This window comes from Galeopterus variegatus, unplaced genomic scaffold (genome assembly GCF_000696425.1).
Source record: "Galeopterus variegatus unplaced genomic scaffold, G_variegatus-3.0.2 Scaffold4140, whole genome shotgun sequence".
Lineage (NCBI taxonomy): Eukaryota > Metazoa > Chordata > Mammalia > Dermoptera > Cynocephalidae > Galeopterus > Galeopterus variegatus.
In genome coordinates, this window is record NW_007730251.1 from 67,792 (window position 1) to 94,821 (window position 27,030).

The 27,030-nt window shown below is 44.0% G+C and overlaps 1 protein-coding gene across 2 annotated transcripts in view; it reads right to left on the reverse strand.

Moving 5' to 3' along the window:
• Nucleotides 1–1,616: 1,616 nt before the first annotated feature.
• Nucleotides 1,617–27,030, reverse strand: part of CCDC93 (coiled-coil domain containing 93) — a 95,915-nt gene continuing 70,501 nt past the window's right edge. For both annotated transcript variants that reach the window (XM_008586827.1, XM_008586826.1), the window contains exons 17-24: nucleotides 25,566–25,619; nucleotides 23,879–23,941; nucleotides 21,556–21,664; nucleotides 19,410–19,492; nucleotides 18,095–18,132; nucleotides 16,639–16,723; nucleotides 11,582–11,695; nucleotides 1,617–6,632 (exon numbers count right to left, since the gene is read on the reverse strand). In XM_008586827.1, coding sequence (XP_008585049.1) covers nucleotides 6,579–6,632; nucleotides 11,582–11,695; nucleotides 16,639–16,723; nucleotides 18,095–18,132; nucleotides 19,410–19,492; nucleotides 21,556–21,664; nucleotides 23,879–23,941; nucleotides 25,566–25,619 — 600 coding nt within the window. In that variant the 3' untranslated portion in view covers nucleotides 1,617–6,578. The remainder of the gene's footprint in view (nucleotides 6,633–11,581; nucleotides 11,696–16,638; nucleotides 16,724–18,094; nucleotides 18,133–19,409; nucleotides 19,493–21,555; nucleotides 21,665–23,878; nucleotides 23,942–25,565; nucleotides 25,620–27,030) is intronic.

Consider the following 27,030-nt stretch of genomic DNA (forward strand, 5'->3'; position numbering starts at 1 on the left):
CCTTGCAGTCTGTAGTCAACAAAGCCTCCAGGGGACAGCATGTTAAAACAAAGTCAGATCACATCGCTTTTCTTTTTGAAACCCTCCAATGGCTTCCCAACACAAGTCCCTTAATATTCCTCAAACTGACCTGTTAGGTGTGCTCCTACCTCAGGGACTTTATACTTGCTATTCCCTCTGCCTGGAATTTTCTTCACACAGTATCTATACGATGCACTCCCTCTAGTCAGTGAGTGAGGCCTGGCCCTAACTTCTCAATATAAAATTGCAAAACCACCACCAAACCAGACACTCCTGACACTTAGTTGCTTTAATGAGCATGTTGAGGCAACATGTGATATAATTTACATATTTATCTTGTTTGTATGTTTTCTCCACTGGAAAGTAGCTCTAGCAAGGCAAGTTCTTCTGTCTGCTTTGTTCACTGCTGTATTCCCAGGGCCTGACACTAATAGAAACTCAAATATTTGTTGGTTGAATGCACAAGTTAACAGGGATTTGTTTTTTCTCATGGAACAAGCAGATGGAGGCAAGTGCTCCACAGGTTAGTTCAGAAGCTCTTCGTGACTTCAGGGAGCCAGGCTCTTTCCATCTTTTCACTCTGCCAAGCTCCATGTGTTGGGATTCTTTCATCATGGTCTCAAGATGGCTGAAGTTGCTTAAACCTTGTCCTTCCTTGACAACTTGAAAAAACAGGAAGGGAAGGCAGAAGCTCTTCTGTGTATCTTTCATTGATTATCAGTAGGAAAATATCCAGGAATCCTTAGCAGTCTTCACCCTACTATCTGTAAATGGGTCAGACATCCATCTGTAAACCAACTTTTGGCAAACAGAAGTGAGATTCTCATGACTATTTTAGAACAGCTCTCATGATTCCTCTCCTGGGGCTGGACACATTGCCAGCCCAGAGTTGGACAAAATCAGAGTTCTCCTGATAAGGAAAGAGGAGTGGGGTAGGATCACCCATAGCAGGTTTCCACACAAGATGGGCATGGCTTCTAAACGATGTTAACAGCTCCCCTTGGACTGCAGCTCAGAAGTACCATCCCCATATTTTGCACCCCCAAAATCAGAGAAACCAGGCTTGCACTCTGATTCTCAAGAGATGCAGGCAACCCTGCAGCTGCCCCAGTCTGCTGCCAGGGCTGAGCCATTCCATTCCCCTCTGTCCCCCTCCCTGCAGCCCAACACACTCATACAGCAGGAGCAGAACCAGCCTCTCAGTGCTTCGTCACCTCAAAGCTGTTCCACCAGAAGAGAACAGCCCCTGTCACACTGGCCTATTGCCCATGAGAACTGAAAAAAGGAGAGTTTAACTACCTTTTTTTTTCTTTTTTGTGACCGGCAAGGGGATTGCAATCCTTGGCTTGGTGTCGCCCGCACTGCGTTCAGCCAGTGAACGCACCGGCCATCCCTATATAGGATCTGAACCCACAGCGGGAGTGCTGCTGTGCTCCCAGTGCCACACTCTCCAGAGTGAGCCATGGGGTTGGCCCGAGAGTTTAACTACTTTTGACTCAAGGGTTTTATCTTCCTTAAGAAAGCAGATTTACTGAACCAGAATCTTCTTCCACCTTGGGTCTTTTTCTTTTTTTTCTTTAGAAAAGTAAACCAAATTAAAATTTAAAAACTATTTATTTTTGAATAGATAATACATGTACATGGTACAAAATTCAAAGGTACAAAAGGTATACAGTGAAAAGTAATTCCCACCCCTGTTCCCAGAGGCAACCAAGACCGCCAGGATGATGTGTGTCCTCCCAGAGATTTTCTAGGCATATGCAAGCAGACACGTGTGACAGACATTTATCTGTGTGTATACATATTATATACATATATATACACACACACATGCACACATCTACAGACACATTTTTCTTCATCCCTTTTCTCTTTTTTAAAACAAACACTAGTATACTATCAGCTTCTTTTCTTCCCCCCATGTAACCATACATCTTGGGGATCATTCCATGGCTGGACACACAGAGCAGCTCCATTCTTTTAAATTCCTACAAAACATTCCATTGTATGGACTGGCATAATTTAGCCTGATATTGGTGGTACTTTCCAACTTTTTGCTATTACAAACAATGTTCCAATAAAAATCCTTGTACACAGGCAAAATTCTCAGAAGTAGCATTGCTGCTTCAGAAGGTTTGTGCATTTGCACTTTTGACAGATACTGTCCCACTGCCTTCCATGGATGTTGTACAATTCACACCTCTGCCAACACCGTAACTGAGTGCTTCTTCCCACAGCCTTACAATGTTGCCCCACTTCTTGGTTTCACATGGCTGAGACATTTCTACCAGTTAAATTACCTTTAGATTCACGACACATTTTGAGCCAAAATACACTCATGATCTTATCTTTGACATTAGTGTGCTCCCTTTCTCTCACTCTTTTTTTCCTTATATAGGGAGAAAACACATCTGTAAAAGGTTTGAAACCTCTGACACCTTTTTTTATCCCAGCCTTCAAGGTGAGAGTATAACAAATGCATTTATATGTCTTATAACTAAGACAGATCGTCTAATATTGCTGAATAGAACTGTTAACCTGTTCTCAAACTAAGCACAAATTAGAGGAAAGGTTAAATCTAAATTTTGATAATACTGGGATGCCAAGTTGCAAAATGGCGAAGCCATTTTATCCAGCTAGCATTTCCTGATCATCTAACTTGAGCCAGATGCTGGGGAGACTGTAGTAAGACAGGCAAGGCCCCCACTTTTGTTGCTGTTACATTTCAGAAGGGAGGGCAGGCAACAAACCTCTCAAGGAACTAAGAGAGATTCACAATGACATGTGCCATCCATACAGATAGCAGGGGAAGGACAGAACATGTTTGGAGCTGGCAGACGACATTAATGAGGTTGCAAGTGTATTAGGTGGTCAGGGAGAGCCACTGCCCAAGATTTTGGAGGGGACGGCAGGGCAATGGCTATGGCACATCTGAGGAACTGACATAAGGCTGATGTGGAGAAACCGCACTATTCCCATGTTGTCAGATATGCTGCAGACCAGGTATTTTAAATCATCCCTAATATTTTTACACAACATATAAGTATTTATTGTGAGAAGAGCGGACACTCTTTACATTACTTTTATGTAGCACTTTCAGCCTATCACCATGTGCTGTAAGAAGGAATGCCCTGGACTGGGTGAAAAGGACCAGAGGGCATGGAGGATTCTCAAGATGCATCGAACAAGGCGCTTCCCCTGGTAATGCCCAACCACAGGCACAGACAACTGGGCTCTTCACTGTACTGTTCTATGTTAAGATGTTCTTTTACCTTGAGGCCTACACTGGCCGTGAATAAATCATAGAGCACTTCCTTAAAGTGTTCTTCCACAAAGCATGTTTCAATCCAACTCTCTGCATTTCAGAAAGAGGGACTAAGGCTCAGCCAAAGCATCTGTCCAAAGTTATTGCTAGATTGCTTAGTTCCCTCTTAAACTGATCATCAGTCACCTACAGAGTGGGTAAGACAAGACTGTCCCAAGGCAGTAGAAATCCAGGCAGCACAGGTTACAGGCCACTGCTCACTGTCCAAAGCACCCTTTCAGGCAGGTCTGCTTTGGTCACTACAGACGTGACCGGGGTCTGTCAATGCTATAACCCTGAGGTCATGGGAATGGCACTTCGTGAGGTAGGAAGAGGGCTGCTGAAGGCTTTCCCCATCCTCTGCTCAAGGTTTCTGGAGGTCCCATGGGCTAGTGTTGTTGGGGACATTTCCCCATGAACTCATGCTTGACAGACTTGGAATTTGCCATCTCTGTTAAAACACACCCCTTATGTGTGACTTTGGCAACTGTCCTCTGACACTCCATATCTCCAAGTGGTACCAATTCACTCCAGTCTTCCAGGAGAGACTGAACGCAGGGCCAAGAATGATGACAACAAATGTCCCAGGTGTCTCCCGATACGTCATGATAACATAGTCTTGTCCTGCTCACAGCAGCTCTGATTTTGGTTTGAACCAGAGTAACCCCATGTACTCCATGAGAAGCACAAGGAAGGGAAGAAGGGGAGCCCCAACCCAAGGCTCTGAGAATCCAGGGCACCCGGCAACCAGCCTGGAATAGTCTGTGCTGTCAGCAAGCTCACTGCTCTGACTGGGAGGAAGAACTTTCGGCTTCCTAGGAAAACTGGATTCCTTCTGAGGCGCACATTGAAAAAAGTAACTTATGGATGTTTCCCCCTTCCTTTTAACTCTGGAAAAGCCTGTGGGCTTAGAATACAATGCCTTACTATGTCTAGGCACATAAAAGATGTGGCCTGGGAGGACTCCCTCCTCAACCCCTGGGGGCTTCCAAAATGATCAGGGGCCTTGGGGCATCTTCTTGGCTTATAAGTCTTTGACTGTCAAGCCCACATAATGTTCTAATCACTCACAAAGGCACTAACCACATGCAGGTTGTTTGTGGCAAACATGGAACCCTCAAGACTTTTGCAGTATAACTCAAAGTGTGTTAAGCAACGGAAACTAATTTATCATCTGTATAGGCTTTGTCTATTAAAAAAAGGAAAAAGATATCTACTGACACTTCTTCTACACCAAAACCAAACTCTTGAGAAACACAGACCAAAATAAATGCCTCCATTTTCAAAAATTATTATTGGTTGTTTTGAATTAGTCATGCCTTACTTTCCCCATCAACACAGAGAGGTAACCCCAGAACGTCACCAGCTCCTGCCTCCCTACCACCTTTGGACAAATATTCAAATAATCTCCATACTGCTCACAAAGTTCAGTTAGCCAGCGGTCGGACTATGAGGTTCTTAACAAGGTAACAAAGATGTTTCCCTAAACATCTTCCCTCTGTCCTCTAAACACCACCTGATCCTTTGCAATTACTTGTTTCAACCTTACTGAGCTCTTTCAAAATCCCCATACTACCACAGCCCTGGGACCAGCAAGGTGGAGCTGCACATGGCCCAGGAAGTACACCCAGCACCTGGGAGTGCCGTTCAGACACTGATGCCTCTGCCCAGTTCATCATGCAGGCCTCGCTGGTCCTGGCATAGAAACCAATAGCTGTCGTTAATTTAACAATAGGATTTTTTTTTTTTTTAAGTCTGTATATGTCAGCCCTGCTTAATCACATACATTTGAGAGCTAAAAATGAACATGATGTTTCTATGACTGTGCTGGGTGCCCAATTTGCCTGACATGTTTAAGCTTTTATATGTTATGGTCCAAAGCTGCTGACTGGTATTTGTGCAAGGCGCATGTAGAATGCAGCACAAACCTCACACCAGGGTTTACTGAACATGACTGAATTGCTAGACTCCTGAGGGCCAGAGCAGAAGGAGCTCCATGTTTGGTCTGAATGGCTCTTTCCAGAGGCTAAAGATGACTCCTCTGCTGCCCTTTGAGGCCCTCCAAAGGCTGGTCCAGTCCATCTTTGCAGATTTGTCTGTACAGCCTCCTGCAGAGACCAGCTTGTCCCTCCTCTCCCATGTATGCCTGTACTTTCCTGCACCTTCTTGAGTTTTTAATCATGTGTATCTTCTAAAACAGCTTTCCCACCTATCTCTACCTATTAACATCCTATTCCCCTTTCTAGGCCAAATGCTGCCTCCTCCATGAAGTCTTCCTGGATCTCTGCACACCCCACTGTGCTTCCTCCTGATGCCCTGTGGTACCTACTCATTGTCTTTCTGCCTGCCCTGACTGCAGCAAGTGGTGTGTGTGTCTCTCTTGTTGAGACCGTAATCTGCTCTGCTCATGAAATGTGCCCTCAATGAGGGGCATACACAAACCCATCCACATGTTGGCTGTGACAGAAATGACAACTAGGGCATGGAAAGATATAATTCTTACTGAATCATCCTCAATATGAGGCCCATTTTCAATTTTTTTTTCTTTTCTGATGACATAAACTTAAGTGGTGTATAAAGATTAAGCCAATGACACTGAGGTTTTACCCTAACTGTTATGTATGCCATCCAAGCCTGCTGGCTGGCACCTCAAGGAGACAGGAACAAAAGGCACCATGGGCAGGTTAAAGGCCCAAGTGGCCAACACCCACATGGACTGATCATTCAGCTAAAAGCCTTGTTAGTGAAAAAAATCTCAGATAGCCAAGCTCTGGGGTCAAGTGGGCTATACCTGCTCCCTGAACTACTTGCTGGATCCTGAGGAGTAGGGACTGTGCTTTACACTTCTTTGGATCTCCCTCCATGCTTACTTGTCAGTGGTTGTTCAATTGATACTTGCTGAACAAAAGAATTCTTCTTTATTCAGAGAGTCCTTACAAATACAGGTACTTTCATGAGTGCAATGTTACTGGAGAAATAAAAGTTGGATGGACACAGAGAACAAGTACTGCCCACATTTCTTCATAGGGTGATGGGTGTTATCCAAGCCACAGTGTTTACACTGTCTGATTCCATCAACAGCCAACACAGAGATGAAATGAAAGCAAAGAGGAGAAAGAAAACATCCAGGGTGTTGAAATCATTACACCTGCATCTCTCTACTGGTGCTTTCAAAACCATTTCATGATCTTGTAGTTGATATATGGCATTAAAAAAAAAAAAATCAAGGACATACGATGATCATTGGGAACACTCAGGAGGCCTTGGCTTTCACCTTGGACAGCAGCACTTCATTCTTGCGGCCCTCCTGGAGGAAAGCAGAAAGAGTGAGTGTAGAGAGATGTGGTGACTACACTAGCATCCCGCGAAGCCCAGAGGTCTCACCATCCTTCCTCCAGTGCCATGGGAGACACCTTCTGACCAACTAAACTGGTCTCTCTGCATGCTGCCACCATCATGGTGATACTTCCTGGTGACCTATTGACTTCAATGCCAATATAGCTATAATGATGCTCAGTTTCTGGGCTGTCAGACTGAGAACAGGACAACAGGATTAGGTACTGTAATTCCAAAAGAGTTCATGAAGTCTCTAAACTCTTCAAGGAGAGAGAAGCAGAAAGCAGACACTCTGCCAGTCTTGGCTGACCACAGTGAGGAAGGGAGAAGGGCCTTAGAGACAGCAGCCTAAGGAGTGATAAAAGGCAGCCCTAGTTTACATAGCAGGCACAACACTAGAGAAGCTCTTACTCTCACAACAGTGAATGCCAAGAATATCCTTAGCCTTAAGAGAGTCATACAGTCAAATAGGATGAGGAGTGAGCTATATACGGCATGTGCCAAGAAAATATTTGAGGGAGGTCACCAGCCCCATACCCTGCCCATGGAATCTGATGTCCGATGGTATGAGTCACCTCTGCATCATATTATATTCCCTTTGCACTTCTTCAAAAGCTTCTTGCTGCACCCTCCACCCCCCACTCTCACTGGCCTTGATAACTCAGGACACCTCCGTCTGCTAGCAAACCTCCAACAATTCCTGCCCCTTCCCTGGGCCAGGTCACAAGGAGCTCTGCTTCTAAACTGGGAGGTAAAAGTGGTAATGGGAAGGGCCTAGAGAAGTAGAGCTTATAGGGCTCAGGCTTGGCAGATGTCATGGCTCCAGTAGCCGTGATTTGCTGGAGATCCATTTAGTGTGCAAGTAAAACTTTCCTTCACCTCTAAACTCTCTGTATCCAAGACCCCCAAAGTCAATTTTTCCATCTCTGGAGGCCCTTTGCTCTCTCTGGCAGTGCTGCGGCAGCATGGCTGCAAAGACCTTGGTTTTACTAAGATGAATTCTGGTTCATCTATAGAATTTAGACTTGTCTTCCACTTGGAGAGCTGGAGAATAGCTGGGCTCTTGGGTCAAGAGTAAGGATGGAGTCTTCAGTTAGACTGTCAGAAACAAGGTGCTCTGACACTTCCTGAGCACATTTGGGGTGGGGAAGCAGTTAATTTTTCCTGGGGGTGGGAAGAGAAATAAGGTGATGTTGGGTTACATTTGCTTTACTAGAAACATTAAGAAGAAAGTTTTCCTTTTTAAAACAAATTGAGATTTTTTTAGGGAAAAATACCTCCAGCTTAAAAAAAAAAAAGTATGGAGAGGAAGAGATGAAACAAGAACAGGCAGATATACTATTACATTGTTATAATACTCTCTTCTTGCATATTTTTGGAAATTTCCGTAATAAAAATATAAAACTATAAATAAGTTAGTTTCAATTATCACTCTACCTCACCTTTTAAATGAGGCAAAAACAACCTGGAAGCACCAAAACCCTCCTGCTGTAAAAAGTCCCCAATCACAGGTAATTCTGTGTATCACACACCACACTGAGATGATGTTTGAATTTTTCAGTAAAGATATCCTACACTGTCACCTGGTGTGTGTGAGCATTGATTAAATTTCATGCATTCTACTAGAAGCCTTTTGGGAGACTATAGAATGATACTGTGTCTCTCTTCAAAGCAAATATAAAAAAGGTCCTCTCGGTATTTCTTTCTAGAAGAAAAGGGAAAATGTCTCATTGCCTCTGTCTCTTTCCTGCTGAAGACTATATCCAGCACACTGTGTGCCAGATACAGTACATACCAGTGAGCGCAGTTCACACAAGATTTTGTACCCAGGGCCGGCCCGGTGGCGCACTGTGCTAGTGCGCTGCTTGGGAAGTGCGGAGGCGCTCCCGCCGAGGGTTCGGATCCCACATACAGACCGGTTCCCGCTCACTGGCTGAGCGAGGCGCGGGGGCAACACCGAGGGTTGCGATCCCGTTGCCGGTCCCGGTCCAGTACGGGGGTGACACTGAGGGTTGCGATCCGTTGCCGGACACGGAAAAAGACAAAAAAAAAAAAAAAAGATTTTGTACCCAAAGCCAGCTTCATAAAAATGTAGGCATTGCATTCACCAGTGCTAAGTTAGAATTTAAATCTTAGTTTCATAGCCTTGTGAAAATTGTGGTTTAGATACAATTAATTAATATGATGCTGCAATTAAGGTGATTTCAGAGTATGTGTTGTTTCTTGGCAGACTTATAATTAACAAACTCTCCTAGGGTGAGGCAGTCAATGGGACTTTAGAAAAAACTCAATGTCTCCAATCAAAAAGGTTCTGATACCAGAGGCGGCTAGGAATTGGATGAGAGCACAACCTGGTGCCTCAGCGATATCCATGGGGCATTACTGGTGCTCCACTAATGTGGGGTAAGCCAAACTCAAGAAAGACAACTGCTAAGATGGCCAAAGACCATATTCTGGACAACAATATTGTGCTTCATATAAAGAATAATTATTGCTCAGAACAAGGGCTAGGAACGAGGATACAGTGAAAAGTCAGAATACAGGAGTACGAGACCAAGGAGGTAGGGGAGAGGAAGATAAAAACAGCAGAACAGAGAGGATTCTGGAAGAAGATTCTACCCTGGGATGAATGCCCAACTTTTCAATCTGCTTTTCTACTACAAACAAGATCTTACTAGGAACTGCAATATGAAAAACAGAAAAACAGCAGAATTACCCTGGCTGAAGATACAGGGTAGAGACTGGAGATTAACAAGTAAGCCTCCATCACTACCTCCTCCTCAGCACCTGTGATGGCTCCAAATTACCTCAGAGGAGCTTGGGAGAGAAAGCTTAAGGTCTTGGAACACTAACACACATGGTTGACAATTTTAAATTTTTGCCAAGTAAAATGTTTAAAAAAAAAAAAAAAAAAGACTAACATCACCATTATTTTATAAGAGAAAGGCAATTTTAACCACCCCCCAAAAAAACAAAGCAAAACAAGAGAAAAGAGAAAATGTTATTTTTAAAAAGGTGAAATATATTTAAATTAAGTATGTAAGAAAATAAAACATTCTTGTTTTTTTTTGACTTGCTTTGGGGTGAAGAAAACTTAAGCACGGGCAAGCACCTAGCCTAGGGGGTCTTTGCTGGCCCTGAAGGAATCACGCTGTCTGTGATGTGAGAGCAACTGTGCGCATGCATAGTGGGAATACGAGACTCTTGACGCTTAACACATCTGAAGAAACTTTTCTTCAGAGGTCATCTTAAGCCTTCAGCCCTGACAGCCTGCAGTGCAAGAATGAGCTTTTCCATTTCATTTTTATTTGCTTTGATTTTGACAGCTTATACTAATCCTCCTCAACTTATTTGCTTTTTGTTTCTATACTGTCAGAAGGGCAGTGCTAGTATGTCCAAGCTGCGTTTGAAATATAATTCTTCTCCTCTGGGCCTTTTTTCTTTGTGAGTTATATGGATTACAGGGAAGAAAGAGCTCCAGAGGGTGAGCAGCAGGTTCCTGTCTGTTACTGGCCACCTCACTCACTGGTCCTTCCCAAACTTCAGCTCCAACCTCTGCTAGCCACAAAGGGCTCCTAGACTGGAGCAGCTCTCCCGGGTCACTCTCCCTGTGCAGCCCGGCCTCAGGGCCTTCACACAAGCTGCTCCCTGGCTGAAGCACTCCTGCTCTCCCCATGGCCAAGCCCCACTCACCCTACAGAGACCTTCCCTGACCACCCCATCTAATTAGTCCCCTCACATGGCAAAGTTTGAAACTGTTATTTACTAGGGTTTCTGTTCATTTCTGTTGTTTAGCTTTTTATGTCTTCCCCACCAAAACATAAGCTCCTTGAGGGGAGGGACCAGGTCTATTTCACAACCTGGTACATACCCAGGGGCAGAGTAGGAGCTGGAAGAACATTTGAAAGGATAAGAAATTTTGAAATGCCCATGGGTTGTGGCTCCCAAAAGTTAAATCACAAAAAAGAGAAGGGGAAGTAGAAAAGACAAAAAAGATGCAGAAGAAAGGGACAAAGAAGTCTTAAAAAATAAACAAGAATGAAATTATTGGCATGGGGAGATAACATTTTTTATTTTGTGGACCAAACACCAGGATACAACCTACCTTTAACTCTTCTGTATTTTCAACAATATATAAACTCACAAAAACCACATAAATTTAGGTTAGGAAGGGAAAGGAATTCTTGAAAATAAAACTGATGAGACCCTGGCAAATGACAAAAAGTAAGTCTCCTTTTTGGAAAAATCTCTTAAGAAAAGGGCAGACATTTTTCTTTCTGGAATAAGAAAGTAACCCTGCCCAAATGCAGGAGAAAAAAACAGGGATAAACAAAATTCAGTTGAGTGTTGGGTGTTAGTAGGTGCTAGACACTGTGCTATGTGCTATAACTCTCATCTGACCCAACAGAGCCCACCAATGAGGAAACTAAGGTTTGGAGGGATTAGGTCACTGCCCAAAGAGCACAGCTGCTAAGTGGTAAAAAGTAGGATTCAAACCCAAGCCTGTCACGCTTCATAGTTCTCTCTCTTCACACCTGGGTTCTCAAAGTCCCTCCAAATCCTAAGACTGGTAGGAGGGAAGATTCTATGTCTGAATCCGTAACAAGTGCTGTTTCCAGGTGATCCTTGATGTGGGTTGATGGCACTATTTTATATGTCAATTTAATGTGTTTACTAAGTGTTAGGAAGATGAAAATAAGGATGTGATGTCTTTTAGAACATTTAAGATGAGCCATAGAATAATGCAATCTTCAACTACCTAGATGCGACACCTCACTGTCAGATCATACCGTCAACTTGATATTTCTCATCACAGATCAGAGGAAAACCAAAAAAGTGACCTGGTTTTTAAAGGCTCATCTTGAGGTGAACATAAATTTCACCTTAGCCTTAACATGTCGTGCCCAACCTTCCTCTTACCTCCTTGAACTCCTTCACAGTCTTAAAGTATAGCCTCTGTTTTTCTAACAGTTCCAAATACTGGTCGTTCAACTGGTCTCTTCGCATTTTGTTCTCTTGCTTTTTCTTTTCCATCTGTTGAAACATTTTGGGAAATGGTAATGAAAAGGAATGTTCTGACCAAGGGCTGCTGGCAACATCCAAGAGGCAACTATTATTAACATTTTCATGGACTTCCTTCCAGTATTTTCCTTACATACATAATTTCTGAGGTTGATTTATTTGCATGAGATTGCATGGAGATGCTATAATTTATTCAGTAATTCTCCTATCATTGGGCATTAACTGTTCCCATTTTCTTTGTCACTACAAACAATTTCGCAATGAACAGTCTGGTGATTCTCCACTGGGGGCTATTTGACTCTTCAGAGATATAGCAATGTCTGGACACAGTTTTGACAGTTACAACTGTGAGGAGGAGGTCTCCTGCTATCACTGGGTAGGAGCCAGGGATGCTGCTAAACATACTACAGTGCACAGAACAGCCCCCACAGCGAAGAGATGTCTGGCCCAAATTGTTAACTATGTTGAGGTTGTGAAATCCTGATTTAAATAACTGAGATCATACAATAAAACTGTGTATCTACTTTTCATTTAACGTATCTCCATGTTATTATAAACTTTCTATAATTTAAAAAATTATACAATATTTCTGATCATTGCTCACTTACCTGTCTTTCTACTGGTAGACAATTTAGATTGTTCCCAGGATTCTGATCTCATAAATAGAGGCTAGACTTTGATTTAAAGAGACTTTTCTAAGGTACCTGAAAGCCTGTTCAGTCAACCAACACTGAACACCCACTGAGTACCTAAAGGTAAGTGGTGAACAAGGCAAAGCCACTGCTCCCACAGAGCGCACATTCTAGAGGGACTGATACTAACAAACACCCTAACAAACAGATACATACTAAAATTCCCAGCAGTGATCAGTACTATAAAGAAAATGAAACAGGGAGAGGTGATAGGGGCCTCTTCAGACTGAAGGCCAGGGAGGGCTTTCTGAGGAGGTAACATCTAGCAAAGCTGGGAGTGGAATGTGCTATATTTACAGAAGACAAACTCAGGGAATTGGCCAGCCAGGAAATGAGGGCAGAAAGAATTATGGTACCAAATCAATGTGGCTCATGGCAGGTGCTCAAGTGCTTGCTCAATGAAATCATGAGCGATGCTCTGCCCTGGCTTCACTGATGCCTGAATATGATTTCTGAGTTTTACTTTGGAAGGGATTTTATGGTTAATAAACACAGGTTACAGGTAAACTGGATGTACTTTCTTCAGTAGTTCTCTCCACTCTTCACACCATGCACCTCTGTTGACCACATGGTTGAAATACAACCTGGTGTCTCCAAGGCCTATCCCAACATTGTTTGGAGGACAGTCCACCCCACATGGGGTTTTATTTGCCTGGTCCAACCTTGACCTTGCATCTACCTCCTGAGCCCCAGGACTCTGTGTCTTCCTCTTCCCACAAGTCTGTATACGGATACCTGCTACATACCTGTGCTTAGAATCAAGTGTGGTAATCTGCCTTGCGCCCAGGTCTTCCAGAAGTGAACATTCCCTCTGAGGACGCTGGCCAGTGCTCTCATACATTTAGATCCCTGGTTTAGCAGCCAGTCCTGCTCCCTGCCGAGAAACTTCCTGAAACTATCTGCCTGGATCTTTAGTGTAGAGGATTCTTAAAGCAAATGTACTTCACGGGGCCTGGTTTTCCAAATCCTTGCAGTTTCAAGTGTTGACCTTGCAAAGGACAGGAAATCTTCCTCAGACTGTAAAGTCTCTGGTATAAGATAAAGATTTGTGGCACAGCAAGGTTGCTGGCTCAAGGACAGACAGGTTACTGATTGATATGTGAAGATACTGGAAAATTGCTTTAAGAAGGAATGTTTGCTAGATCAAGCTTTTGTTGGTGGATCACTTAATTGTCTAATGGAATGTCATCCGACTTGTTTCACTGAAAGTTACCAGCCTATACTGTTAAACTATACCCCCACTATGTTCTCTTCCTGTAACTTCCTGGTCTGGAAAATAAATGCAGGAAGAGAACCCCAATTCGGGGTTAATTTCCCAAGGAAGGGATGGATGACTCTCACTTGAGGGTTCTGGGGAAGTTAACCACTTCGGGGCTTCTCACTGCTCAGAAGAGATGGGCTGAGTAATCCTTTGTGGCTCTGTCACCCAGGGGAAGTAGGGTGACAAATCCATGGTGGGCAAAGCAACACTTTAGCCCCAGCTCATGGTTCCTGCCACAGTGACCCACCAGCCCACCACCACTCCCACCGCTGTTCCTCTTGGACCCCACTTCCCAAACCTGCTAGACACATTTTCTGCTGGACTGGTTAGGACCTCATAGCTAGGTCTCTCCTCTTACTTAGCACAGCAGGCATTTCTCTCCTAGGTCTCTCCTGTCTGCTTTGTATTTTAGTAAAAAATTGGCCATGATAGATTATGTCCTAGTGGTACAGACAACACACTTGAATTCAATTATGAATTTATCCAGGACCCACTATGGGAGGTAGGGTGTTAACTTAGTAAGGGTATGAGCTTGATGCCAGGAGGGCCTGGGTTCAAATCTTCTCTCTGCCACTTACAATGTATCCTTGGACAGGCTATTTTACTTTTTTGGATGACAGGTCCCTTGGCTGTAAAATAAGGATATCACATAGATCATCGGTTTTGTTTCAAGGAATATGTGATAATGAATGTTAAGTTAATGAAAGAACATTTGGTTCAGAGTAGCTGCTCAATAAAGACAGCTTTTCTTAACATTTAACATCCTAGAATGTGTGAGGTAAATGGTAAGAGTCCCACTCACTTGCAGAATCAGGAGCTGACTCTTTGGTCAAAGTCTCATTTTCACACTCTTCTCAGCATCCTGGTGCCCACTCATACCATTCCTACTCCTTACTTATCACCTCTTCACACCTTAGGTCAGGAACTCCAGATTGCTATTGCCAAGCACCTCCCCACAGTATTCCAGTGATCCACAGACCTTACCTCCTGTGGGTAATGTCAAAATGCCTACTAATATGTGACCTCCTTTTTACTCAGAAACCCTTAAGTGGAACATAAACACCTATTCTATCACTTGTACCCAATGCTGGTCTATCACGTGTCAACCAGAACCTGCTAGTTCTGGGGAATCTATGCTTAGGGGGAAAGACTCCCCTGCTACATCTACAGTAGCAGGAACCCATTAGGGCAATGTCACAGGGAGGGCCACATTCATTTTTTTTTAAACAAACACAACAAAACACATCCATCCAAATGAGTGCTGTTGTGCAAAGCAGACTGACTGAGTCCATTCAGGGTGCCAGTCAATATTCAAACCCTATCTGGAGCCCTCTTTGAGAAATGCTTTTAGAGTACACTGAATGAATTCACTCATTCAACAAACAGTTGTTGGGCGCCCACCACGGGGCAGGTGCTACATTAACCACTGGGGATGCAGACCTAAGAGAGAAAGCCCACTCTGCCTTGGGTCTCAATCACCTGCCTGGTGCCCATCACGTAGTGGGAAGGCAGACACAGCGGCAGCTTCCTTCACTGGCCAGCACTGAGGTGCCAATAGCATGAAGCCCAGAGAGAGTGGAGGTAATGAAGGGGTCAGACCCATTTCTTCCTCCAGAAATGCAGCTTCCTATAAACAGGAAGGGGAAGACAAAGGGACCCCCCCCTCCCCCGCCACACACACAAATTTCTCTTTCTCTTTACTACAATCAAGGGCACCTTCCTCAGAAAAAGCAACAGCAGGGTAGAAACTGTCCACCACACTGAGATCTGGGCTGTCACAGGCTTTTGGTCAGCCAGGTTCTCTGTCTACTTCACATGCCAGGATCATCCAGAAGAGATGCCATTTGCTCTCTGCAGGAAAGCCTATCCTGCCTTGGGTGAGTGTACATGCACCAGGCAAGTGCTGACTTAGGTTTGCTCTCATTTCCAAGAAATCATGCTTGTACTTTTTCCCCCCTCCTTTGAAACCATTTTATTGAAGTCATTAATGCAGACATTAATATTTTTCTACAGAGAAAGGGATGTGGATGGCATCTGCCCTTAGCTCATCTCTTGTGAGGTGAAATTACAGGCAGTGTGAATGTTTGTCTTTTGTAAGTGGGTTTTTTATGATGACAGGATCTACAGGCAATTCTTTCTTTCACGTGTTTACATTCTGGCATCACTCACCGGAGCACTTGGCTCCAAGATCACGATAGGTGATACCCTAGGTCCTTGGAAAATTTAACTGCCATGTCTGAGGACCACTCTGCTGTGATACATTTATTTAAGCAGGACTGAAAGCAAGAGCTATCTTAGGATTCATCCGAGAATGGTGATAAACTGCGGCTACGTGTCTGTCTTCATCTATAGTAGTGAGAGAATCCATCTTACTATGGACAAAACAGGGCCCACCTGCAAGACCACAAAGGGAAGAAAACCCCAAGCTGTTCCCAGACTGAGTAGTTCTTTGCAAAGCTCCCTCTAGTGATCCCATGCCTCTTTTCAGTTCTTCTCTTTTTTCTTCTGACTTTCAAGACTCAATTTCCTCTCACTTTAGCAGAACTCAGTTCAGCGATTATTTGACTCTTTTATTGGAGATTCCTGAAAATTAAAATGCTCTCAAGATTCTCAGATTCCTAAGGAATGACTCTAATGGCATCATGTCAGGAACCAAAGATCCAGTAAGGAAGTTATTCTTGGCAAAAGAGGAAATCTGCTGTTAAAAGGCAGTTTCCTCATCTGTAAAAGGGGGGTACTACTCACTTAAGAAGGCTTTTAGGAGGACTAACACAGTAGGTGTTCAATGACTGGGAGCTATTGCTAATAGCAGCCTCTGAACCACCCCATGGGCCCTGCCCACTGCAGAGGCAGATGCATGGGGGAACCCCTCTGCAAGAAACAAGTGTCTACAGGATTGAGAGCACACTTTGAGAACAACCAGAAGAGGCCTATTCTTCCCAGGACCCTCCCCATCACCACTATGAAACCTGGGATGCATTACAGAAAAGAAGCTATCTGACCTTCATTTTGCTTTGCTTAATTCCTTCTACAATCTGTTCCATCTGGCGTAAAAACTGGTCCCGGGAAGCTGGGGAGGCCATGGCTCTGAAAGAAAAACCAGCAGAGGTGTGACTAGTACACAGGATTCTGAGAAAGGCAGAGACACTAAGGAATCAGCTCTGTACACAGATTATGTCCCAAGAGGCAACAGGGACTTTGCAAGGCACAGTGGACCCATGGGAGCTCCTAGGATCCCAGGATACTAAATCTCTGAGGAAGGCATGGAAATTAGCCTGGTCTTGTAAGTGAATATTAACTTTCATTTTTTTTCCTACTTTCCCTACAACTTTCTTAAAGAAAGAAAAAAAAAAATACGTATTTCTTAAAATAAAATGTGACTAAAATTAACAAAAACATTATTTACTTTGAGTTATGACATGTACTTAAGAAATGAATTTCATTTTGTTTTTAAAAATCTGAGGATTCAGAGACACTATTCAAGATTGGTGGACTTTCTGAAATTTCCTAAAACCAGGGCTGGGAAACGAGGTCCTGTTTCTAGAAGCAGCAGCTAAACGAGTGGATTCCCTGATGCCCTAAAACATGCCTCTTCATCTTCAGCTCTGCAGAGGGAAGGATGCCAGGAGGATCAGAGTGCGTGTACACACCTGCTCACACACACGCACACACAGAATTGAGAATATTTCCAAAGGATGGGCTGACAGAGCAGAACTCTTCACAAAAACACTCAAACTTCAGGTTCTCTCAATTATCAGAAAAGAAAGATGAAAGCACCATTCTTAGAAATGTCACAAGGTCATAAGTCACTAATGTGTCCCCTGTCACCTGCCAGAGATTTTGCTAGAGAAGAAAGCCTACTATCTAGGGAGCAAGCCCTGAGCTGCCTGGATGGTGGGGGACGGGGGGTGCAAATGGACATGCTAAAGGCTGGTATTATTTGAGTATTGCTGGGCCTTGTCATCCAATTTTTGGAGGAAAAAATTCATATCTGAACAAATTTAAAAGATGCACATTAACTTAAAAATAAAATGTACCAAAATATTGTCAAAATCCTTAAAAAAATAGATATTATTTCATTATCTAAATAATAAAGCATCTCTATATACTCAAGAATAGATGGTATTAACCTGATTTTACCAAGATAAAAAACTAATATACAAAGATTATATATAGCAGCTAAGCACAGTCAAATTATTTGAAAGGTAACTTTTTTCTTAAGCTCATCCTTTGTGTTTCTAAAATTCATTCTGATATTGTATTTTTGCAGGAACTCAAGGACAGTATAAACCAAGATACACATGCAGTCAGCAGAAGGGGTAAAAGTGTAAGAATCACATACACAGTGTGAAGTCTTGCATGTACCTTTCTCCATCACACTATGGCAATACAAGAGGGGCCAAACACAAAGTACAGGGTGACCGGGAATTTACAGAAAGGAGGACTGACAGTACTTACTGTGAGAAGTTCTCATGAATGGAGTTCAGCAGGCTAATCTGGGAAAGTAAAAAAAAAAAAAAAAAAAAGAAAGAAAGAAAAACAAACAAACAAAAACCAAACTCTCAGTAAAGGGCTGAAAGACCCCTGGCACTACCTCGATCACTGAAAGACTGCCTTGTTTCTGGATACTGCTTCTCAAAGGAACACATACTTTGTTTATGTAGATTAAAGTAACATTTAAAAAAAAAAAAAAAGGGTGCAACATGTTCTTAGCCCCTTAGTTTTCCTCAGGGAACTCACTTCCTTCTACTCACAAAAAACTCTTCCTCTAACGCAGTACCACAGGAGTGCAGGAAGAGGGCTCTGTGAAGGGCCCTCCATCCCACCTGAAAAGATGCTAAGCTAGCACTAGGGCTCTTCAGGTGAGCTGCCACCACAGCCCCTTTCTATCTTGCCAAACACTGAACTTTATTTTCAGGGCGATCAGCTTAGGGGAGTTGGTCGGGGTGGAGTGAGAACACTGTGCCCATCCTATTCCTTCCCACAGAATCTTGCTGTTGTGGCCAGCTGCTGGGCGGCTCTGAGAGCCTCTGAGGGAAAGAATACTTTCAAGGCACCATTCCCATGGAAACTACCTCAGCTCCTAAAGTAGCACTCTCAAACTGACCCAATGATACAGTCCTAGGAAGGGCTCTGAGTCCAGAGTCTAGAAACCTGGGTCCTCTTTCTGGCTGTGGGCTCAGAACCTCTTTCTGGCTGTGGGCTCAGAACCTCTTTCTGGCTGTGGGACTCTCAACCTGTGGACTCAGGACTAAGAAATTACCATATTTAGAATTCAGGTTCACAGTCAGTAAGGCAGAGGGGGTGCCAGTGCCCATGTTAACCCTTTTTCATCCGTGCTTTGAATTTTACAATCCTTTTAGTTCAATCCCATATGTCTGCCACTAATGATTAAATAGCTATTTTCTCCACATAAACTACAGCAAGCCCATCATCCCCATTTCATTAAGCTGGTTCCTCCCTTCCTTTAAAACTCAAACTAAAGCTTCACCAGCTTCAGAGGTTCCACTATGTTTCTTTTTTATGATGGCATTTCTCACATGACACTACAGAGTGACTCTCCACTTGTTTCATGTCACCCCAGACAACATGAGCTCACAAAAAATCTTGCACTTTCCAACTTTGTATCCCAGCACTTGATATACAAGTCACTCCTTCCACTTAAACTGAATGCATCCATCCCAGACATCAAGCTCATTTGATCTTCCTGGAATCAACTGCATTGTTAGCTGCTCATCTGATTAAGCTATTTTGTTTTTATGAAGATTCTTACCTCTTTTTCCAAATAAACCTTTTTATCGTCTAGGGTATTATATAAAGTGAAGAACTGCTTGGTTTCTTTATGCACTGCTGAAACTGTAAATGCAAACAAATCAACACATGAATAAGAACAGGTATCAAAATGACCTAAGCACCCTCTCCCCCATGAGGGACACTGCCAGGACTCAGGGCTGTCAGGGCTGGGAACTCTCTGCAGAAGCCCCACAGTGTACAAAGAGAGTCACCTAGGAAGCTTTTAAATGTCTGATGATCAAAGAAGAATGTCTGCCAGTGGAACCCAGATAATGACAACGCATAGTCAAAGTTGAAGATCGCCCCCATATATGAACAAGTCACCCTTTCCCCATCTGGCTCAAGAATTGGGTGGGGGTTGCAGATATTTAATGATAATGAAAAAAATCATATGGGTATTTTGGTGCAACTGCTTGAAAATTTCTTTGGTGTAACAATGTCCTTATCAAATGGCTTTAACATGTGAAATTCACGCAGTGAAGTATATAGATACAAGGTATTAGTATTGCTAAAAGCTCTTGAGCAAGCAGAAGAAAATTAAAGGGAAAGATTTAACTTAAAGCAGAAACTATTTTCTATGAAAACTGTTAGTGCTGATACGTTATTCTGATCATGGGAGTCCAATGTGAGGACTTGATGGACCTCAGGATGGTGGGGCAGGACTTGTGAAAGGAGGCATGATCTGGACTCCTTCAAGAAAGGACAGTGCTCTAGCTTAAACCAGTAAGGATGTTTGAGAGGCCAAAACCTCAAAGCAAAATCTGTGGTGGATCTTGAAATGCCAACTCAGTGGGAATGGCAGGGCAGTGGCATTCTGGACTTCAGGACCAGCTCATAGGCTAAGATGCAGATGAATGAGAGTGGGGGGCACTGAGTGACTGCAGGGGAAGCTGGATGGTGAAGTGGCCCAGATGATGCAGGACTCTGCAAGGTGTACTTAGGATTCTGAAGATTATCCAGCATGTTATGGGGAGGTATTCATTACGAAAGCTTTTAGAGCAAGGGTATAAAACGATCAAACTTATGTTTGAGAAAGATCTCTCAGACAAGAGTGTGGAGAAGGATTTAGACTCTGGGCAGTGATGAAGAGGCTACAGCAGCAGTCCAGAAGAAACAGACCTGAAAATTACTAAGAAACAGAAGTGGCAAGCAGCATGAGACAGAGAGGACTAGCAGGGGTCCGGCTTGGCTAGAGGAACATGGCACAGAAAGGCTGAATTCAGTTTTGTACCTGTTGAGTTTGAGATACACTGGAAACATGCAAAAGGGAATGCTTAGAGGAGGAGTGATTAGTTCTTGCCTGGGGTGGGGAGCCTGGGATGGGTTTACAGAATCTGAGGTAGGTCCTGAAAGATTTTGCCTAACAGAAGAGATGGGATCTCAGGCAAAAGTAACAGGAGAAGGCTAAAATGTCGAAGCTCATGGTGTGCTCAGAGGCAGTTTGTAAACCGATGAGGCCAGAGTGAGAGTTCAGATCAGAAGAGAGGCCTCCAGGAAGGCTACTCAAACTGGGGAGGATCCCAGGCATAATAAGGAGAGGCTTTATTCAGTAGGTCCTGGGGAGCTCCTGCAGATCTGTCAGCAGAGAGAGCAGTGGTACAATCAGATGAGGAGGTATGGGACTTGGAGAAGGGGTTGTAGGCCAGCTATGGTCCTTCAGCTGAAATATGATGTGATAAGAACAGATATGGCAGGAGCAGTAGGAACAGAAAGGCAACAACAGTTTGGGGGTCCACCTGAGCCTGATGAGACTTGGTCACTGATTCAGGCTGAGGCAGACCCATTCCTGGATTAGTGGATGAAAACTATGCTGTTCAAGGTAAAGACCACATCAGCAAGAAAGTTTGTAGAGAAAAACGATGAGTAAGCACTGATCTACAGACAGAAAGTGCAGTGGGAGCTCAGAGGAAGGCCATGTGGCCAAACAGGACGAGGGAATAAACAACCTGTCCATGGAGAAGGCAGTGAGGGCATCACAACGCTGCTGCCAGATTGCTGAGCAGGCCTGATGATGAACGGAGCCCTTTCTGGTAGTGGTATTTGTGAGCCGTGCTCTAGTGCATACTCCACCATGCTAATGTGCCCCTCCCCAGCCTCAAGAGCTTGTCTGTGGCCGATGCACCTACTCTGGCGGTAGAGTTCAATAAATCTCTTCTGATATTGTATTAGTTCAGCTCGGCTGGGCACTTCATCAATCTTGCGGTGCAATATTGCTATTTCTCGATTTCTTCGAGCCTAAATGCAAAAGGGAGGGGGAGACAATGCTAATTGGTAAAAGGCTTTACATGTTCTCTGGGGAGCCAAAATATTGTCCCCACCCCCATCTGAGCCCAACCACATGCTCTGGAATGCAGGCATAAATTTGCCATTGGCTTGAGGTCCCCATCTCAGATTTTGATTGACTTTCCCACTTTCCCACACATGGGAGGAGGTGTAGCTATGAACCAAACCACAGAAGACATCACATTCATGGACCAGGAAGTAAGAGTCTGCATGAGAAGGGCTTCTGTGGACAGAGGCCGCAGCTAGCCCAGCAGGCCCCAAAGGACTTTAGAGCAGCCAACTCCCGCATCACCAGGTCGGGACAGGCACCCTGTTGCTTCCACAGACATTCCAAACTCTTCAGCCTGGTAGAAAAGCCCCTACAATTTACTCCTCAAATACTTTTCCAGCATTTTCTCCCTTCCGTGGACTTGAGAAATTGCCCTTCTGACTACATGGGTGAGGCGGTGTGGGGTGACATGCGGCAGCTGCTGCGGGTGTGAGTTGCTCAGCACACACACTGCTCCCACTGCACATTAATGGCCTCAGGACCAAAGGGGCTCTCAGCACTGCCTTTCTTCTATGCCTTCATTCTTCCTGGCCTGCTTCACTTGCAGCAGGGGATGTGGGTCTCTGATTCACTGGGGAAATACAAGCCTCCAGGTGGGAAATCCACCATCAGCTCTTGTCACCAAACCCAAAATAGGGTCTCTGCAACTCTGAGCAAAGGGAAGGACATATTTGCCCTTTAGGCCAAGGCCTTGCTCCCCATGGGTCCTCAGGCTCTGACTCCTATTTTTTTTTTCAGGAATCTTAAGATATAATTATTCGCTCTTTTTACGGTATCTTTAACCTTATTCTATCTACTGGCTCCTCATCAGCATTTCAATATGCTCAAGTCCTCATTTCTTAAAAAAGCCCTTCCTTAAACCCATCACCTTTCAGCTACCAGCCTCTTTCTCTCCCCTTTTATAGCCAAACTGAGAGCCATGCACCCTCAGTGCCTCTACTTCCTCCCCTCCAGTCATCCTTCAACCCACTGCAGCTGGGCTTCCCCCACGCCCTACTGAACTGCACCTGCCAAAGTCACTGTAGATCTTCTCAGAGACACATCTAATGGACAATTGTCAGCTTCTAGCTTTCTTGATGTCCAGCAGCATTTACCATCCTCTCTACTGAGCTCTCTGCTTAGGTTCCATGAGGCCTCCTGCTCCTGTCTTCTCTACCCTTCTAGCTGCTCAAAATCATCCTCACTGGTAGATTCCTCCTTTTTCTCTGCTTGTCCTTTCACACTGTGCTCACCAGAGTTTAGTCCCAGGGCCTCTTCTACATTTTCACAGCCTCAGCCATTATCAACACAGTGCAGACACCCAAATCTCCAGCCCAAACTACTGAGTCAGATCTGACAACCACTCTTTGCACATTTCTACTTGATTGGGCATCTCAACTTTTCAAAGCTCCACACAGATCCCATTAACACTCCTATTCATACTCCCTCCCTCCCTCAGGCTTAACCCTACTCCTTCTCTTTATGCTTTTCCTCAGTAACACAAGTACCCACCCTTGTGTCACCAATCCAAGCATCATCTTTGACTCCTCTTTTTCTCTCACCCAGTCGGTACCAAGTTCCATCAGATACGGCTCCTCAATCTCCTCCTTGCCAGTTCATGTCCTTGTAGACATGTAATTTTGACTCTACATGAATTTAGTTTAGAGCTGACTTTAAAACCTACCTCCCCCATATCTGATGCCGGTCGCATCAACGCTCAAGGTTATCAAATAAGACAGCCAAAATGAGCACTCGATTTCAGAGGAAAAGCCCCAGACAAAAACACTGGAATCTGAATCCTGGCTCTCGCACTTACCAGCTGCTTGACTTTAGGCAAGTATTTAACCTACTTGAGTCAATTTCTTCATAAAGAAAATGAGGCTAATAACACCTACTCTCCACCTGTGGTGAGGACCAACGCAAATGAGTGACCATGAAAGCAACATACCAATGTGAGATGACATTACCAAAATCTTAAATCATCGAGTTACACTCCAGATAGAAAGGAAACTGGTAGGAAGCAGCCTTATTACCTGCTTTCTCTAGTTCTTAGATAATGAGACTTTCTATTTTTATGGAGTCATAGGACATTCATACCTAGTTAGATTCACATATTTTTTGTTCTTGTTTTTACTCACCTGTAGTAAACGGATCTTATAAAGTTTCTCTTTTTCCATATTATACCGTCTGTCTAGCTCCTCCTAAAAATTGGAAGAAGCCACAATTATCTGGGAATAGAAAACTGTCATTCTTTGATAGAGTCTTTGGAAGTTGCATATGTTTTTATCACTTCCCCCATCTTGAGCCTTCAAATTCCTTTAGGGTCTGGTTCCTGTCTCATGATAGACCCCTGACGCCCTTTCACATCACATTATAATAACATTTTCTTCTTCTGGATCCAGGCTGAATCCAGTGTTCTTAAGTGAAGTAACCTCCAAATCTATGTGCCCTTTACTCCATCCCCCCTCAACCCCCTGCAAAAACTATGATGATGAGGAAACAAATCAATACTTAAAGAATCTATTGGACTGTCTGGTTAGCTCAGCTGTTTAGAGTGCAGTGTTATAACACCAGGGTCAAGGGTTTGGATCCCTGTACCAGCCAGCTACCAAAAAGAAGAGAACCAATTGTTCTGTGCCTCTGTATTTGAAGATGATGCTGGTTTTCTGTTTCTACTTAGAGCTGTGCTGTCCAATATGATAGCCACTAGTCACATGTGGTATTCAAATTTACATTAACTAAAAGCTAAAAAAAAAATTCAGTTTCTCAGTCGCATTAGCCACACTTCAAGTGCTCAGTAGCCACATGTGGCTCATAGCTACTGTATTAGACAGTGCAGATACAGAACATTTCTACCATTGTACAAAGTCCTTCTGGACAGTGCTGATATAGAGAATAGAAACTAGCCCCTCATTGAAGTAAGAGACACGGCTGGATGGTTTGTTGCCACAGACAAAGTTACAAAAGGGATCCGAGGTGCCCCTCTTCCCCAGCTCATGTGCAAGTGCATGTGCATACACACACACACACAGTTTCCTCCGTAGGGCTCGGCTGCAGGCAAATGCCAACAGACTTCATTGTAGGAGTCCCAAAGCTCATTCTCCTAGGAGATTATGAGGGCACAAAGGGAAGATGGACCTTTAAAGAAGGAAAAAGCTCAGTTTTCCTGCTTTTCTTTTCTTCATCCTCTTCCTTTCCTATTTATTTCTCCTGGAGGTTTGTTGGAGTGCTTGAGAGCACTGGTTTAACTCAGAACAGGGATTAGCAAACTACAGCCTGTAAACTAAATCCTATGGCCTTAGGGCCAAATTTGCCACTTTGCCTATTTTGGTAAATAAAGCTTAGTTAGAACACAGCTATGTCCATTCATTTACGTATTGACTATGGCTACTATAGCAGAGTTGGCCCACAAAGCTGAAAATATTTACTCTCTGGCCTTTTACACAAACGGTTTGCTGACTTGGTATATAGTACAACAGAGAGAGCTCCCTCTGCACCACCCCACCTCTCAGAGCCTATGGGTTATGACTAGCATGTGCAGCCAGTGCAGGCCTCTCCCCTCTCAGCTGAGATGCTGGTGTGAAGATGAAAAGCTTGCACACTGGACTAGGAGAAAGTCCACCAGAGTGGTGGCCTTCAGGGCCATCTCTGGTTTGACCCCACCCCCACCTGTAAAGTGGGATGATGTCCCTGAACATCCAGCAGATGAGAAGCTCGCCATAAAGAACACTACAGCAAGCATAAGAAACTACCATGGGAGGGTACAAAGCTGGCTGCCACACCTGCAGAGAACAATGCCAGTCCTGAGAATGGACAGGTACTTACATTATGAGCTATCATATAGGTCAGGGCATCATGCGTCTGTCCGCTGGAGAGGGTCTGAAAAGATGAAAAAATAATCAGTACCTTTCCTACGAAGGGGAACAGAATAGGAACTGAGGTCTAGCTGTAGGAAGGGGCCGGGGCAAGGGCATGAGAGTGGACCTGAGAAATGCTTTGATACTCATTGAGCTTGTCTGGAGACAGAACAGGGAACAGCTTGTAAATGAGCCCTAGATTTTAAGTTGTTCTTAGATGTCTGTCAGTTACACACTAACAAGCCAAAACAATCTGTAACTCTTTGAATGTGAATAAGAATCCCTCTAATAAGATGTTCTGAGAAGAGAAACGTGATCCTGAAATTCTGTGATTTGTGCACATGAACTGTGATTTAAGCCTCAAAAGTTCCAAGTTTAGAAACAACTGGAAAAGCAGGCTGTGTGATGATGGTCCCAAGCCACTCTGCATTCCTGGGCTCTGTTCTTCACCCACACCAGTCCCCTCACCGCTCTGAATTGCTGTGTGGCCTGGCTGAAATGACACAACCCGTCATAAGTGAGCAGGGCACTTCCAAGGCCTTTGTCTCTCCACTGGGTGTGGTGGTGTCCTGTATAGCCAACAGCACAGTCCAGTGCAGAGTGTTGGGCCAAGCGGAGGATGTGTGGACTCTGGTGCTGGTTGGCTTGGACAAGTCTCTACCCCTCCCCGAGCTCCAAGTTCCCAGGTTTTTACAAGGGAGCAGGAGCTATCGGTAGGTTCTAAGGCCACATCCAGCACTCACATCCTAAGCACAGGGAGGCTCAGGAAATAAGCTTTAAATGAAATGTGAGAAGGGAAAACAAACACAAAGGGATCCCTAGAATCTTATTTGATGAGAGAAGCAGACTTTATGTTCCTGTCCTTATTTTCCAATTTAATGTTTAATGGAACTAGCTCCATGGAAGATGAAGTCCTTTGTTCAGAGCACCAGCTGATCAGATGTGTTCCTTAATCCCAGAATGTTCCTGCAATGCTGGTGTTCTCACATCAAACCCAACACTGCTCTCCTTTTTCATATTCCTTGGTGCCTTTTGGGAGTGGGGCATATCCCTAAGGCAGGAGTGCAGGAGGGTGAAATGAGTAAACTGGAGGAAATTTAAAGAAAAGCGGAGCAGGAAACAGAGCTTGGCTGTTTGTTGGAAACATCTCTTCTCTAAACACAGGGAGAGGGGGGAGTTGTATAATGTGGTAATTTGTGCCTACCACACCCACCACTGCCTTTTACCCCCAAAAGGAAGAGAAAGGAGACAGATGGAAATCTAAGAAAATCATGGGAGGAAAACACTTGAGAAATGTGTATTTACAGGACTAAGTTAAGTAAACTGGCCAGTCGTTTTTTGCACCAGAGTGCTCGTTGGTCCTCTAGAAATCCTTTCATGGTCTACATCATAACAACACCTAGCAGTCCTGAGGACTAACTCAGAGCCTTTAC